The sequence below is a fragment of the Saccostrea cucullata genome, unplaced genomic scaffold, assembly GCF_032062105.1.
Source record: "Saccostrea cucullata isolate Sc308-1 unplaced genomic scaffold, CSIRO_AGI_Scuc_v1 ctg2680, whole genome shotgun sequence".
Taxonomy (NCBI): Eukaryota; Metazoa; Mollusca; class Bivalvia; order Ostreida; family Ostreidae; genus Saccostrea; species Saccostrea cuccullata.
Window position 1 is genome coordinate 1 of NW_026920978.1, and position 17857 is coordinate 17857.

At 33.8% G+C, this 17857-nt stretch overlaps 2 protein-coding genes across 2 annotated transcripts in view; both read right to left on the reverse strand.

Moving 5' to 3' along the window:
• Positions 1 to 3404: 3404 nt before the first annotated feature.
• On the reverse strand, positions 3405 to 12881 carry LOC134258894 (uncharacterized; the record flags this gene model as incomplete). The annotated part of the gene is made up of 6 exons (XM_062741492.1): positions 12702 to 12881; positions 11518 to 11627; positions 8458 to 8536; positions 8088 to 8288; positions 3782 to 4015; positions 3405 to 3583 (listed from the first exon to the last, which is right to left on the reverse strand). Coding segments are annotated over exons 1-6 (855 nt in total), but the record flags the coding sequence as incomplete, so codon positions are not given.
• A 1856-nt stretch (positions 12882 to 14737) lies between these two features.
• Positions 14738 to 17857, reverse strand: part of LOC134258898 (hemicentin-1-like) — a 28185-nt gene continuing 25065 nt past the window's right edge. Inside the window, exons 12-16 of the mRNA XM_062741494.1 lie at positions 17571 to 17741; positions 16468 to 16643; positions 16070 to 16271; positions 15032 to 15259; positions 14738 to 14861 (exon numbers count right to left, since the gene is read on the reverse strand). Of these exons, the coding sequence (XP_062597478.1) occupies positions 14806 to 14861; positions 15032 to 15259; positions 16070 to 16271; positions 16468 to 16643; positions 17571 to 17741 (833 nt within the window). The 3' untranslated portion in view covers positions 14738 to 14805. The remainder of the gene's footprint in view (positions 14862 to 15031; positions 15260 to 16069; positions 16272 to 16467; positions 16644 to 17570; positions 17742 to 17857) is intronic.

Here is a 17857-nt window from a genome sequence, read left to right on the forward strand (position 1 = left end):
TACGGTGAAGCACAGTACCTTTTTATTTTGCTGTCCCTTATTAATGGTAATCTAACAAGTTGCTGTCCTTTAAAAAATGACTACAATACGTGGACCATATGCATGTGTTTCTAACCAGAAGAAGGATATGGAGATAACGAACAGTATTCAATCTCAAGAGTCCATAAAACAGTACAAAATTGGAGCAAAGCAAACACGGACCTCCGAAACATCAGAAGTGGGATCAGGTGCCATGGAGAAGTGAGCTTCCCCTGCTGACTGGTTACACCTGCCGTGTGCTCCTTGTCATGATCGGGTAATAACGGAAAAATTCGTTATGTTCTAATTCGACCAATCTCAACCGAACATAAATTATTTATACCCTCATTCAAAAATCAAAACAAAACACCAGTATTATGGGTAGCAGCTCCAAGACCTGCGCATTTAATTGACGACATTGCTCAACATTTAATAAAGTGCTTTAATAACATTTACAAACATTAATATTACAACAACACAAGACTTTCAAAATAGCTTACGGGAGGGGGGGGGGGCGAATTGTGACTGAAATGCACGCAGTCTTGAGCTCAAATGACAAACACAAAGAACACACCTTTATTAACATTACCAGCTAACCGGTCATCCAGGTATTCCTACTCACTCAGGTAAATATAGAATAACGTGTTTGAAAAGGAATCGTACGATTCTAATTTTAGATTTATTTCAACCTGTTATAAAAATATTTATGTTCTAATTCGACCAATCTCAACCGAACATAAATTATTTATACCCTCATTCAAAAATCAAAACAAAACACCTGTATTATGGGTAGCAGCTCCAAGACCTGCGCTTTTCGAAATTCAAAGAAAGCTGTCAAAATTATTCATATAAGAGTTCAATATAATATATGTCATCAAATACCCAAAGACTTAGAAACGGAAAGTAAGGACTGCAAGTTTTCTTTAACATATCCGTCTTTTGCGTTTTCTGAACGCCACCTCCCATGTTTTTTGAAAAGTCTGTCATTAACTCCGGCGTTAGCTGCAGCTGTAGCCCCTCCAGATCTAAGACTATGTAAACCAAATTTTGATTTATCAATTCCAAGAGATTCAAGAGCACTCAACAACAATTCCCGTGCTCTAGTATAAGACAAAGGACCTGAATTTCTTAATTTAAAACTGTTCTTCTTTTTACAAAATGTAATGGCTCTAAAAATATAGCAGTCTGAATCTGAAGGTATATCAGCTTTTTGTAAATACAGTTTTAACATTTCATAAGGACAAGTACATTTTCCCGTTTTTGAAATATTCACATAATTGCCTTGTTTATATTTGTCTGTCTTACTCTTAGCAACATACAAAGTAACATATCCATCGTGAAAATCGATATCTGAACGTCTTAAGTTCACTAATTCAGAAAATCTTAAAAAGGCTGCAAAACTCATAAGACACATGCAAGCAATTCTCACTTCAGGTAAGTTATTATTTGAAGTTCCGAATCTTTCCGCGATCTTTTGTAAGGTTTCCGAAGAAATTGGCTCTTTTTTTGGATACTGGTTTAGCTGTACATCTGTGTGCTCCTTCCTTTACTGAAATCACTAGTGAAGAATGACATGGATTTTTAAAACCTGACAAATCGTGCGCCCATGAAATGGCGTAAAACGCTTCATTAACTTTAGCCATGGAATTGTGCTCCTTAGATAAATGAATCAAATACAATGACACTTGAAAATCGGAAGCAGGAAATTGTTGAATAGGAGGACTGTGAGAACTGCACCATTTTATCCATCCGTTGAATGGGTATTTATATTTACGTGACGTATTCTCAGCTTTGGATTTTTCACAAAATAATTTCAAATCGTTGAGATTTTCGTTCGATGCCTGAAAAGAGCGCCATCGTCCTGTTTGAAACACATCTGAAAAATTTAGAATTCGAAAAAAGAAATTATTTTCCTATCTGTACTTTTAGAATCAATAAAAGACCTTGTCACTCATGCGTGAGGACCATGTCTCCCAAATATTGTCTAGCCTTGTCTCTCAGTATACAATACTAGGACCATGCTATTATGAAAGATACTAAATTACTTTAATTTTTTGACCACGACTCTCAGCATATGATATACTAGGACCAGGTCATTATTTCTTAACTCATTCAGAGTAATACAATCTTCAGGCTATATGAAAACGCTACATGTACGTATTCAACATAAATTTATCATTGTCTCATATACATTTGACGTATGTACGTATTCAAAATAAATTTATCATTGTCTCATATACATTTGACCCTGTTACTAACACAATTGTATTAGGACCATGTCTCACAATCTTAAAAGCATATCCTCACCCCTGAAATTTCTCAGTACCGAAAATGCAACTTTTTGAAGAACCCTTTTGCAAAATAATGGAAGTATCTTTAAATTCAATCACTTCATTGGCATAATTCTTATATTCAAATTTCTCATCGAAAATCATTGTCCAAAATGCCGCAGATGGCCATCTAGGAACAATCAATGTACTATTTGCTCTACAATACAATATATGTTTAATTGCTCTCATGATTAAATGCACGGGTGGCACAACCCAGTTGTTATCTGAACCCCAGTCTTGGGAAAAGCAGTCCACTGCCTCAGTACCCGGATTCCAAAATAATGAATTAAATCTTGGTAATCTAGTATTTTTAAAATTGGCAAATCTGTCAATATTATAAGGACCCCACATTTCATTCATAAAATTGAAGAATTCTGAAGAAACGAACCAATCGTCATAATCAACAATTTTACTCAAAAAATCAGCCTGTTCATTCAAAGATCTTGGAATCCATGTAATATCTATAGAAATCTGCTTTTGTAAACACAAAACAAAAATGGAAAAGGCTATATCTTGTAAAGACTTTTTCGTACTACCACAATTTACGATTTTTACACAGTTTTGACTATCTGTGAGAATCTTAATTGATTTTCCACTCAACTGGTCTTTAAAAGAAAACAAAGGTTGTTGAATAGCTTTAAGTTCTCTCCATGTTGAACTTTCTGCGCACTCTGATTCTGAAAAATTTGAATGAAAATATTGATCTTCATTATCTAAAGAACATATGGCACCCGCTGCCACTGAACTAGCATCTGAACAAACGATTGCATGCGTCTTAGAATAAGATCCCAAAACACGCTTATTCAAATTATTTAAATGGGAAGACCAAAACACCAACTCTTGCAAAAATGCATGCGAACTTTCAAATTTTAAAAATCTATCCCAAGAACTTCTTGACTCTATAAGCATGTAACATTGACGAGTCATAAGCCTGCTAACATTCCCTATAACTGGACCCATGGAAATTATTTTTCCTGTAAACTGTGCCAACTGTCTCGCTGTAATTTTTGGTAACCCATCAAACAATTTTGACAAAGTATCTAAACAATCCTGTACCCTTCTATCTGGAATGCTTAAACAATGCTCAGTAGAATTCCACACAAGACCTAACCACTCTAACTTCTGAATAGGTTCAAAAACTGACTTCTCTTCATTCACTAAAAATCCAGCTTGTATTAAAGAATCTTTAACAAAAGCGCTATGCTTACTACAAGATTCACGAGAAGAGGACATTCCTATACCATCATCCAAATATAAGACAATATTAATGCCCGATTGTCTCCAAAACTTAACCAATGGCCTAAGACATTTTGTAAAAATGTAAGGTGCTGAACTGAGGCCGAAAGGCAAAACAGTGAACACATAACACTCCCCTTTCCAACAAAAACCTAAGAATGACTGTTGCGCTATGCAATTATCTATATGATGATAACCTGACTTGAGATCGAATTTAAACATGTGACAATCCTTTTCAAAGTACTGAACAGCTACTTTCCAGTCCTCAAACTTGATCTTATCCTTTCTAACAAAGACATTTAAAACACTTAAGTCTAAAATCAATCTCTTTTTACCAGAGCTATTGATCGCCACGCTCAATGGGTTAACAACAATAGGTTTGAATGGTACTCTACGCACACAACCATATTCTAAGAGTTCTGACACAGCCCCTGAAACAAAATCTTCATTATTACATGCAGATCGGTTATTTTTTAAGAATAAATATGTTGGAGCGTTGATAAATGGAATGACATAACCACTTTCAATTGTACTAATAATAAATTCTGGAGCCTGAATACTCTTCCAAAATTCTACAGAATTTCTAAGTCTATGCTTAACGCCTTTAGAATACTGTAATTTGTCTAAATTTCTTAAGTAAATTTGCTGTTCTATAAACAAATGCAGTTTTTCACTCTTGTCACTTATCTGCCTAAATTCAAAACCAGAAAAATCATACTTATCATTTACTGGAGGTGCCAGAGCTTGCACTTGATTGACTTGCGGAGCTAAACAGTGGGCAGTTTTTCCTCCAATGTCCGGCTGTTTTACAATGGAAGCAGATATCGTATGAGGAGGGTTCTAGCCTTTTCCAATAACCCCTAGAGTCTCCATACTGACGAAAAAGCTGTTGCTGGCTACCGGCTGCGGCAGGAACGTTGAAAGCAGCTCCAGAAGAACGAATAGGCTTATAGGGTTGAAACCTCTTCTTCTCCTTAATAGCCCGTTAAGCCCTGTTTTCTGCTTGTCGGAGCTTCTTATCATCGTCGGAGTCGGAAGCGACGTCGTTTGTTTCATATTGGTGTACCGTTGCCCAGTCTGCAGGGGAGTTGTCAGCAATTCTGATAAGTTTGTTTCTCTTGTTGATTTTGGTAATTATGTCGTCACACAACTTGTAGCAGTCTTTGCTCAAGGATTTGACTTTTTTCTGCACCTTCTCAATAGCGGAAATAATCTCTTCGTTGAACTCAAATTGAATTTTGTTTCCTGGTGATTTCAATGAAGAAGCGATGTCTTTTTAAAGTTTCTTTTGAAGTTCAATTTCTCGCAATTCCTGTCCTTTGAGAATATCGCTTTTAAAAGTTTTCAGAGAAGAATCCAAGTAGGTTTTAAACAAATTAAAAGTATCTGCAATGTCGCCGCCTCTACTGTCGTTGTTAGTTTCCTTGCCGGTATCAAGAAGGATACTTTCATTGTCAGACATGACTATAACGAATTTTGACTGAAATGCACGCAGTCTTGAGCTCGAATGACAAACACAAAGAACACACCTTTATTTAGGCCTTTCAACTGCCGCTAGGGGTCGGTATTGTGAACGATAACTCACAGCTGAAACTTGTTTAGAGCAGGCTCAGGGTATCTCAATGATTACATGCAAGGCAGTTTTTAGCATTTCCCAAGTGTCTCTTTGCTCTCCGTAGACTCTAATGGTTTTAAAATTTATCACCAATGTTAAACTTATTTACTGTATAGTTTCGGACACCGGTTTACTGCATCTAATTAAAATTTTTAATTAAAATAAAAAGTGAAATCTACCCTCCTTCTCAGTTCTAACCTTTTTAAAATTTTATACTCGGTCGTTCCCCTTCGTGCTTAGTAACACAAATAAGATGATCAATTGTTGCATTTACTTGTAAAAATATATATACTTACACAGGAAGCGAAAAAGCGCGAACACTAAAAACATGACATTGAATTTTCTTCTTCATAATAATCGTCAAGGAGAGTTAAAACTATTGAATATAGTCTGTTCCCCATTCATTTGACCTTGTTATTGAAGGTAGAGTGAAGGCGTTCTCTTTCTCTTGGTCAAAACTTTCTGTGTACAAAACAATGTAAGGAACCCTTTTGTGCATATATCAATACCAATGCTGAAGCAGCGTATATGTCATTCCTATAAACGATAACTCATAAATTGGCACTAAGTTGGTCATTTTTCACACCTGAGTTACCTGTCATTAAACACAACATCGGAAAAGTCAATTATAAATGATTAAACTTTTTTATGATGTAATTAAAAGTATGCGTAAGTTATTATCTTTTTTGATAATTTCATGTACCTATAAATCTATCTTTACAATGTTTTTACCATATGTGCAACTTGAAAAATTAGTTGAAAGGCCTACTTTATTAACATTACCAGCTAACCGGTCATACAGGTATTCCTACTCACTCAGGTAAATATAGAATAACGTGTTTGAAAAGGAATCGTACGATTCTAATTTTAGATTTATTTCATATATGTTATAAATACAGTGTATATTTGTCAATTCAGTGTATAAATAATGGACTAACAATTAGTATGACGTCAGTCCGCATTTGATAAATTGTATTTGCGGACAAGGTCATTGTTTCGACCATAGAACTTACGAAATGATGACTTCAAACAAGTCTGCTGATATACTTGCTTGTCAATGATTTACCTCATTTTAGAAATTGTTCATACGCAGAGCATGCTCTTGTGTATCGAATCAACTGAGATATATATACTCCGTATGTAGGTGATGAAGGTATATTGCTGCATAAGTTAGGGAAGTTGACGATAGAAAAGTAAAAGTCATCACGTTTATCATATAGCTTAGTTGTTAGATTACCATCTTTTTCAAGTAATATATCCAAGTATGAAACAGATGTGTCAGACTCTGTGGTATCTTTTAGCTCGAGCTCATTAGGATATAGAATTCAATTGAAGAAACATGCTGAGTTTATTGGTTATTCATGCAGGTTCGTTTACATTTTCTATAATGATCCACTTTGACTGATAGAACTTTCATAGCAAAATTGTTATATAAATTTTATCTCCTATAGTTTTGTCATTTTAAAAAAAAATCTATTTTGATACATATAACCCATAACGGCTTGAACTTTAAAAACATTATAGATATAATCGGAAGAAATCTGTTATAATAATAATTTGAAAATTAGATCTGATGGTACTCGTGTAGCACAGCTCTGTAGTACGAAGATTTTTTTTCGGAGTCCCCCCCCCCCCCCCCCCCCCAACACATACACATGGAAAACCGTTGCTACTTGTATCAAGCTTTATTTGGATTCCTGTATATCAAATTATTTTGCGAGTATTGATGCTAAAAAATAATGCCGGTGGAAATTTGTTTAATCTTTCAAAACCTAGTACTAGTCCTTAAATGAAGTTTTTTTATTCAAGTTGTTTTCTGTATATTGCAAGTTCTTCCTACTTTTTATAATGCCCGTGCCATAGAATCAATGTTTAGTTTGCATATAAAAGTATGTGTATCATTCGCCAATTAATATATAATTCTATAAATAAGATATGAAGATTTAAAAGCTAAATTTGCTAATGAATACTAGTAGCATATTCTAATTTGAATAGAGCGGATTATTGTACGGAGTTTCTCGGATAGCTCGTACCGAATGGAGCGTTGCAGAGTCAGCCGAGGATTGCCGACTAGAACTTCTCGTGCATGCTTAGCCTGACGTTTGCCCAGGGCATCCGGTTTAACATCGCTTATATATTTTCTGCGTGGACCTCATGGTCCAACAACCTAGTATGATAAACGCGATGACTAACTTTTCAATCGTCAACTTCCCTTGCTCATGTAGCTGCATACAGAGTTTATATATCGCAGTTGATTCGATACTCAAGAGTACGCTCAATTTAAGAACAATTTCTACAAAGGGGTAAATTATTGCCAAACAAATTGATGAAACAATAAAATCAGCAATCTCGTTTGAAATCATCATTTCGTAAGTTCTGTGGTCGATAGAATGACCTTGTCAGCAAATAAAATTTATCATTGAGTCAAATGCTGACTGACGTTTTTCATACTAATTTTCAATCCATTATTTATACACTGAATTAACGAAGGATTTTTCCGTTATTTCCCGATCATGAAAAGGAGCACACGGCGGGTGTGACCGGTTGGCAAAGGATGCTCACTCCTCCATGGCACCTGATTCCACCTTTGGAGGTCCGTGTTTGCTCTTCTCCTACTTTGCACTGTATTGTCGATTTTTGATCTTGAATACTAGCTGTTTGTTATCTCCATATGTTTCACAGGATCTGTCATGGAGGACAAGTTCAACATCGAATGCATTGGCAAACAAAATGTATATATATCAAATTATAATCCCGCACATCCAATGTACAGCGGGGAGGGGAACTTCCACAGGTACAAATTACAAATTACGATTAGATGACAGAGCTTTCAATTATGTAACAAACCGAACCTGACATAAATACATGTAATAACAATGATAACTTACTTTGAACCGTTAGCTTGCCAATCTTTTTAGGCCAGTCTGTCCCTTCTACGCCTTGGATCTTTATTGTACAAACATAATCTCCCGCGTCTTCCTCTGCTAGATAACGGATCACCAACATGTAGGTGATTCTTCTTCCGTTTGTACGACTCTGTATATCGTATTTGTTTAGTCCAGAGTCCTCGTTTATTCCCTGATTGTAGCCTATAAAAATATTTATATAAACAGTTTTTTTTAAAATCTGGATTAGACACTTTAAATGAAAGATTGGTAGTAATTACCGCAATTGAATATTTTCACCATGATAAATATTAAATTATAACAGGGACAGTAGAACAAGATGGGACTCTGTTTGAAAAGTAGTTTTTCTTACCTTGATAAACTATTTTTTCATCTTCACTTAACAAAATAGGATTTCCTCCATTGACCGTTTGTGATTTAGTCCATTGCACCTGTTAGAAAATTTCAATGTGATACCTGTTTTAGATTCATTGTTCAAAACGAACAAATGAAAACAACAAAAGAATACAAATGTGCTTAATATGCTAAACTAACATTTCTGGGTTCACCTTTTGCTTACTATGGGTTGAAAGTAATGCAATTTTTCTTTACTTACGAGGGCTGTTCAATAAATAATGTCCTCGGTGCTCAGAAAGAAGCAAAAGACGCTTTTCAGTGATTTAGTTTTCATGATTTTACTTATTAATCTCTTTTAATAAAAACACATGTCCGTAACATTTTTTATCCAATTTCTGATTGTTTTTAGAACTCATTTTTGTGTATGACCCTTAGTATACTTGAAAATGGCAGATTCAATGATTTCCTGGACTTAGTTCTGCCTTCTGAAAGGTGTTTTTTTCTTAAGTTTGGAAATAGAAACAAGTCAAAAGGTCAAAGATCTGGCGAATATTGTTAATGTGAAAAAACATAATTTTCTGTTTATCCCGAAAACTCCTTTACTCTTCAGGGCTAGCGGGTTTGGACGCTGTCATGAAAAAAAATCAATGTAGAGGATTCCTGATTCTGGGCCCGTCCTCTAGTAAATCTTTCGATTTTTTTGCCAAAAAATTGCTTTCTAGACTCCTCCAGAAATAAAACTGTCTCCCCGAATACGAATTTGAACAACAATACCACTAACATTTAAGAAAATTGCATATAAATCTGTCTTTGTACTTATCTATACCTTAGCTCTTTTCAGACCTTCGCAGTTTTTATCAGGTATATTTTCTGGTAAATTTTGTTTTGAAGGTTTTAAGCAATAGATTCATGTTCCAATATCTGTTTGAATATAAAACAAACGTGGATAAATACAATTACTGATATTTTAAAATAATTGTAAAGACTTCGTACACGCTGTCGTTTTCACTCATTTTTCAAAATATAGGGTGACCTTTGAGTAACAAGCTTTTTTACCGTCAAACGTTTCTTAAAAACAGTGTAAACTACTCCCGATATGATGTCTATCAAATTGCTATGTGTCTAACAGTCGATCATACGTCATCAAATATTATCTGTTGAAATTTGGCGAACAGTACATAAGTTGTTATAATTTTTGTTTGCAACGACGGTACCCATTTTTGAAGCCCATTATATGTATTTTTTTCATTGAAAGATCTGGCAAATATTGTTAATGTGAAAAAACATTTACTTTCTGTTTAGCCCGTAAATCCCTTTACTATTTAGGGCATTCAATGTAGTGGATTCCTGATTCTGGGTCCTTTCTCTGATAAACCTTTCGATTTCTTTGCAAAAAAACTGCTTTCTAGACACCTCCAGATATTAAACTGTCTCCCCGAATACGAATTTGAACAATAATACCACTAATATTTAAGAAAATTGCATATAAATCTGTTTTTGTGCTCTTGCATACCTTTGCTCTTGACAGACCTTCGCCGTTTTTATCAAGTACATCTTAATGTAAATTTTGTTTTAATGGTTTTAAGCAATAGATTCATGTTCCAATATCTGTTTGAATATAAAACAAACGTGGATTACTACAATTACTGATATTTTAAAATAATTGTTAAGACTTGTGTACACGCTGTCGTTTTCACTCATTTTTCAAAATACAGGGTGACCTTTGAGTACCAAGCTTAATTACTGTCAAACGTTTCTTAAAAACAGTGTAAACTACTCCCGATATGATGTCTATCAAATTTGCTATGTGTCTTAAAGTCAATCATACAACATCAAAAATTATTTGTTGAAATTTGGCAAACAGTACATAAGTTGTTATAATTCTTGTTGGCAAGGAGGGTACCCATTTTTGATGCCCATTATATAATTTTTTATCTTTGAAATCCACCTGCTCATTTGTCTGTAAAACAGGCATTGGTTGCTGTAAAGGTCACATATTTCAGTGATTATTTCTCTGGGATTTTTAACAAGTTTTACAGCATCTTTAATGAAGCTTTTATTTTCACTCTAGTTTACTGATTCTGTATCATTCATTTATAATGCAGTGTCTCGAATAACCCTTGTGTCACAGCTTCTCACGATGAAACTATGTGATGAAAAGTGGTCACATAAACTGTTATAAATTCATTTAAGATTCAATAAAGACAGAATGTCAAGCTTAATGTCATATGATATCTGTATTGTACGTCATACAGTTCAGGACATTATTTATTTAACAGCCCTCGTAAATAAAAGAGGAAATAGCAAAGCAGTCGACAAGTACATATTGTAGTAAAATTAAATTTCATGACCAAATCTACTTTGATATTTCAGTTTGTATTACGAGGGTTGCTGTATCATTCGTGGACGAATGTTTTAATTTTTTAATAAAACTGCACAATCTTCAAATTTGTGACAGTCTTACAACTATCAAAATTAATTATTTTTCTTTGAAATGGCATGCACACAAAAGAGGACAAGGTTATCTTTTATTCAAACTCAAATTTCACATATAAAAGACTTCGCTCTGTTACCTCTTTTGAAAAATGCAAAATTTATGAAAAAAAAAAACAAAACGTTTTTCTGTAAATATGAACTTGGTTAGAAGACTTGAGTCAACTTTGCATCTTTTCGACAAATGTTTAAGTCCAGTTACATTGCATTGCATCCAAAGGCCATATCACTAAGAAAATTGAAATTCCAGGTAATCTGCAAATTAACAGAACTATTAGAAAAAAGAATCAACAAGATGTGTTTGTGAAACACTATGCACCCGGCGGCAACAAAGTTCGAAAAAAAATATTTTTAGCCTATATTGGTCACAATCAAGGTCAGAAGGTCATTGATCTTGGTGTCATTTGAAAGAGCTTAATAAGTGTAGTAAGTATATCAAATATGAAGTCTCTATCTTTCATGGTTCAAAATTTATGGCGAAGGTTAAGGTTGACAAGAGACAGACAAATAGACGAACAGACAGACAGGGCAATGACAATATGCGCACCGATTTATCGATCCGGGCGAATAAAAAATAACTTACAACTGATTCCGAGCCTTTATTTACCACCGTGCAATTAAGGTAGCCTGTTTGGTTTTTTACCTTCACCTCAGGTAAAATTTCATCCACAATATCAGGTCGCTGAGCATAAACTAAAAATGAATTTTAAATTCTCCAACAGTGATCACATATTTAATGTTTCCAATTTTCAAATATAGTTTGAAATAAATATGCATATATATAGCATTTGCATTCTGAACGTATTTAGTACCATACCAAAGCAAAACTACTTATAAGTATTTACAATTAAAATAGCAGTTTTTCAAATTGGCAAAACAAGAACATTTTATGGCTGATTTTTTTAATAACAAGACCTGATAGAAAACTACATAATTAAAAAGATTGATGTTTATAAAGTAAATTTTCCACGGTCTTAGAAATATGTTTCCTCACAAATTAATATCTATATTTTAGAATAATTAAATTATTGTGATTTAAATTAATTTTCTATCAAACTCTTTTAACTATAATTTAATTTTACATTTAACAGTGTTTAAAATTTCCCGAAATTTTTAATTTAGTCCTTTTTGCTTCATATTTGATAAGCCTTATTTCAATTTTATATTCAAAATTAGTAATTCTCAGGTTTAAAATATATGATTTAGCACAAAAAATACTTGTATACATGTACAATGTATGTAAAACATACTAAAGACTGCAGATCAATCAGGTGTTAAGGTCGAAGTGTTGGATTACAAAGGCATTATTTTGTATATACTTGATTTATGTAAAGCACTAAAACTCACCGACACGAACAATAAAAATCGACAAATTTTTGAGACACCCTGACCCTTCCTCAGGACAAAAAAAGTCATGAAAGAACAAAAGAAATGAAAACAGAAAATCTAGCACTACTACTACACTTCTAAACCCTATTTATTTACTTTACAACAGAAGGACCGGAGACGATTCTCGGTGCTCTGGATTCATTTCATATCAATGCGTTTTAAACATCAAATTTCAAAGTGTTAAAGTGTAAATAGCATGAATAAATAAGATTTAGTTCTTATATGACTTCTTATACTTTCCTTTGTCCCGAGGAAGGGACAGGACGTGCATATTGCCATGCAAAACTTCCAGCCTCTTCACCGTACTCACAGATACTACGGATTACATTGTTAGACACTAAAAGGCTTCTCGGCTTCGATATATTGATAAAGTCTCACCAAATATCATCGGATGTCCAACAAAAACGACCAAAAAAATCCACAAGAACATGTTTTGTTATTTCACACAATCCCTGCACAATTTAAAAACGTGGCGTCATTTAAACTGCGTTTTACATTTAATGTCATTATTTTTAAAGTTTCGTCAAAATTCGAATTCTTTAAAAGGCCCTTGGTTGAGAAAAGTATATATTCTTCTTCCTTATTTCTGATTTAAATGCGTAGATAATAGTTTTGATTCTAAAATAAACACTGAAACAAGTTATGTTTCGATATTTTGTTAAAATGAAAGTAAAGAGTTGATTAGAACATTTTTTTTCAGAATAATTTTTAATGTCGAATTTTATAATATAGAGGTAATTAATCATTTTTTTTTAAATATAGTCTCTTAACTGCAACGATATGTGCAAGCAAACTGAGTAACGCGAGTCAGTTCAAAGAAAATATAAAGAATAGAACAATTTCATTTCTTGATCATTTGTTGCTTACCTCCCACTCGAGAACATTTCACTTATAAAGAGGGATAACCATATCATTGTAAAGTGCTTCACAATTAGACCTTATTCGATACTCAGGTCAACGAGAAGTTGGCAACCTTTATTTTCCGAACGCCTCAGTGTTTGAGGTCTTTTGACGGTATTAAATAATTTGAAGAAAAAAATGTATTTCAATTAACCTAAAATGAGGGAATCTGAAATTTAAAATTTGATTATATCACCTGATATCGTAATTTTTAGTCTGAATTATTCGAACTGATGAAACAATATCGAGTAGGGTACTAATTTTATCGATTATATAATTATATAAAATTTTAGATGGTAATCTAACAAAAGCCTTTAATCTATCCGCTATTAACATTGACTGATTGAAAGAGAACAGACAATATTATAGAATTGTGGTCCCCCACTACTGTTTTGTGGATTGGATGACAAACATGAAAACCCTATCATATTTTATTTCTAATAAAGAAATTCATCATATATCCGTTTTTAATTTTTTTGATATTCCAAAGGTAAATTATTGACAGACTACTTGATGAAACAAAATTATCAAGTCTCGTGAAAGTCATCATTTTGTAAGTTCTTTGGTCGATATGACCTTGTCAGCAAATACAGTTTATCATTGAGTCAAATGCTGACTGACGTTTTTCATACTGATTGTTAGTCCACGATTTATACACTGAATTGTCCACGGATTTCTCCGTTTTACCCGAACATGACAAGGAGCACACATCGGTTGTGACCGGTCGGCAGGGGATGTTCACACCTCCGTGGCACCTGATCCCACCTCTGATGATTTTCGTGTTTGCTTTACTCCTATTTTTTATTCTTTATACATTACATTCAAAAGTAATCTTTAAAGTAAAGTTTTTGGAAATTGATTTAAACATAAATGTTAAAGTCAATGGGCAAAAATACATAATATGCTCGGAAATACCTTGTCACAGGTAATGCACACGTCAAATTCAGAGCCCTTTTTCTTTTTAATCAAAATATATAAGGAAAAGTTTGAAAAGTGGGTAAAATTTCAAGGACACAGGGTAAATATCATGGTATGTTAAGAAAGACAGTTAGTATATATGTATTATATGAAAGCCGTATCTTTTCTCTGTCGAATATTTTGACCAATTGTATGGTAAAATTTTTGAACAGTAGGTCAAATTCAAGTTTTCGGAGTTTAGTTAATTTGGAATGGTCTTGTCACAGGTAATGTGCATGTGAACAATGAAAGCCATTTCTCTTCTCATTCATACGTTAAACCCAAGATTAAAGTTTTTGTGACAGTTAGAGGGACATACTGACAAACGAATGATATCTAATATCCCTTTGCTTTCGCGAAAGCAGGGTACAATAAAACAGGTTGATACAGCAAGATTCTTCCGTTTGCACTAGAATGAATTCTTGTGAGTACAAGAGACCTTGTTGCTAAGCCAATCTCTTTCATGAAATTTCTTTAAAGCGACTAAACAAGAGGTAAGACATTTTTAGCTACAGCTTAAGGAAGAAACTTTATTTATTTGTGCTAATTACAATTTTCAGAACAGATAAAGTTCATTCTTAATCTGTGAAGCAGGATACAATGGTGTCCAGGAAGTGTCCAAAGGTCACATCCCTACCAGTTCTTCACTAGGACAGTTGGGTCCTTGACACTCCATAGTTTCTGAGAAAAATGAAAATAAAAGTATTTCCTGCTAAAATATTGTGTGCATAGTACATGCATTATGCATCTTAAAATGCTGATTTATTTTTACCACATGACTGTTTATTTATCCCACTAGAATAAAAAGCATAACAGATCCTAACCAGCTGTAAACACCAAGCTTGTCATACCTGTTAGTGTAATGCTAGTCTCTCCATTCCCGTATCCGTTGTGTCCGATACAGTAGTATTTAGTGTAGTCATTGGCCTGAACGTTCCTCACAAGAAGTGTAGACCAAAACTCGTCGTTTTGAAGAATACTGACATCTTTGGTTATATCATACTTATCGCTATCCTGAAGTTCAATTCGGTTGCCATTTTCCGCTTCTTTCATCCATTTTACAGCTGGTAGAGGGTATCCTGGATGGAATAAAATTAAGTTTTGTTATAGAGTGATTGACAGATAAATCCAAACTGTTTAGCGGATTAAGGTTTAAAACAATTCGTCGTTTGATATATTTGATCAAAAAAGGATTCCACAAGTTACTTTATGATCAGATGGTGTAAGACATGTCTTTACCATTTGTTATAAATATGTGTGATATCTTGGGTATGACATTATTCTTGAGCTTATTTGTGCGTGGTCTATATTCTTATATTCAATATTTATGCATGTCTTACCAATAGAGGATTTATGAACTTTCTTTTTTTTTAATAAATCAACTAGAGAAGCATTCCAAACAAATTATTTGTAAGTATCATTATTACAATGTCCGATCTCGTCGTTCAAAGGTTCGTTGCTTTACTAAAAATTTACTCTGTGAGAATTTTTTTTTTGATATTTCATGAAAAAGCGTATATAACGAACAGTGAACAATATCACAAATCCAATAAACTATGCAGATCACAAATGGCTGTGGTACACGACATCAAGTATGTAGACTTCCAAGTACAGAAATTAGCATGAAATACTTTAACGTTAAGAACTTCTTATTAAATGTTATAATATAAACAGAGTGAGAGAAATATTAAATCATGTATTTAGTACAATATGGACATCCAGCACACACTAATATAATTTTAAATCATAATCTAACCTAAATATTTTTTTTTTATAGCAAAATAACGTTTTAAGGGTTTTACTGACATAAATGATATTAGAGGATTCAATGTGATCAAATTCATTCTGAGAATATTGTTTAACATTACTGAAGATACACACAAACACACCTGCAACTATACATTCAAGTTTGGCATCGAATCTTCTGTTTTGTGCTTGGCCAACTACAGATTCCACGGGCGTTAGTGACGGCGGGAAAAATACGGCGACTTCCACTCTTACAGTGGCGGGAGGCTTAATGCCATTATCAGCCTCACAAATATAGTAACCACGGTCACTCTTCTTAATGGCAGTCAATGTCAGTGGGGTTCCCTGTACGATAGAGATAAAACAATTATGGAAATGTTTGTAACATCAGATCTTCATGACAATATATCCCGGTAATAATTTTCAAAAAAAGCTCACATTAAAGGTTAACTTTCAATTTTACTTTTCTTACATTACGTTGAAAATGAAGTTTTACTTTCTAATATTACGTTGAACACGAAGTTTTACTTTCTAACATTACGTTGTACTGGAGTTTTACTTGCGACTGGAGTCTCCCCGTTGACAGTGAACGACCGTCCTCTCTTGTCCATGTTATATTTGGAGATGGAATACCACGAGCTTCACAGTCCATCTGAAGGTCAGATTCAAGGTCAACTTCATACAGCGATTTCATGTTCCTCTTGATCTCAGGGGCAACTATAGAAAATTATATATACTTTGATAATTTCATTCACATTTTAAATTTGTATTTTAATAAAGGTTTTATCAATATTAGATGCTAAGTAATATCAAGTATTGCATAATTGAAGTGCCATTCATCATTGCTTACATACAAAGGGATATTTGATTAAGATTGATTTAATGTTGACTGAATTTTTCATACTTATTGTTAGACCATTATTTACACACTGAATTGTCGAAATATTTTTTCCGTTTCTTCCAAAGCATGACAAGGAGCATATACGGCTGGTGTGACCGGTCGGTAGGGGATGTTTACTCCTCCATGGCACATGACCCCACTTCTGATGTTTTGTAGGTCCGTGTTTGCTCTGCTTCTTTTTGGTATTGTTTAATGGACTTTTGAATTTCAATACTGTTCGCAATCTCCATATATTTTATTAATAAAACGACAAACTGATTAATGGTTTCAGTTGTTTTTTTTTTAAACCTAAGTACCGAAGTATAACTTTCAACTTCAATTTCATATTCATTTGCAAACTCTAATTACGCAAGTCTTTATGAATGAGGCTATTGCTTGTTCTTGGTTCGAAAATCAATATTTACACTTATACATGTAAATGAGACCAACTCTAATTTGTCACAATGTTCTTTTTGAACCACGTGCATTGTACTGTTAACTTGTTACATTCTACAGTAAAATTGGCACGTATTTCTGAATTTTCGACGGATTTTCCAGACAAGGAGCACACGGCGGGTCGGCAGGGGATGTTCATTCCTCCATGGCACCTGATCCCATATCTGATGTTTAAGATGTTTGTGTTTGCTCTTCTCGTGATTTATATTATTTAATGCACTTTTGACCTTAAAACTGTTCGGTTTTCATACATTTTAACTTTTTCCATTGTAAGAAATTGGTATAATATTCGTTGTTGAACCACTTACATTGCACTGTTAATGTCACCCTCTTTCTGAGCCACTCAGACAAACTTACACCTGGAATTTTAACTCTGCACATATAATCCCCAGCATCCTGTTCAGATACAGGTCTAATTATCAATGTGTAGGTCGTTCCAAGGGCACTTTGTTTCACCTGTATATCGTGTCTTTTGTCCCCTGTAAAATATTTTTAACACTTTGTAGAACTTATTCTTTTAAGAACCCTTCAAAAATTAATTTTAAATAAATAGAATGTATTGCTTGTTAAAGCTCGTAGGGTTCAGAGTTTAATT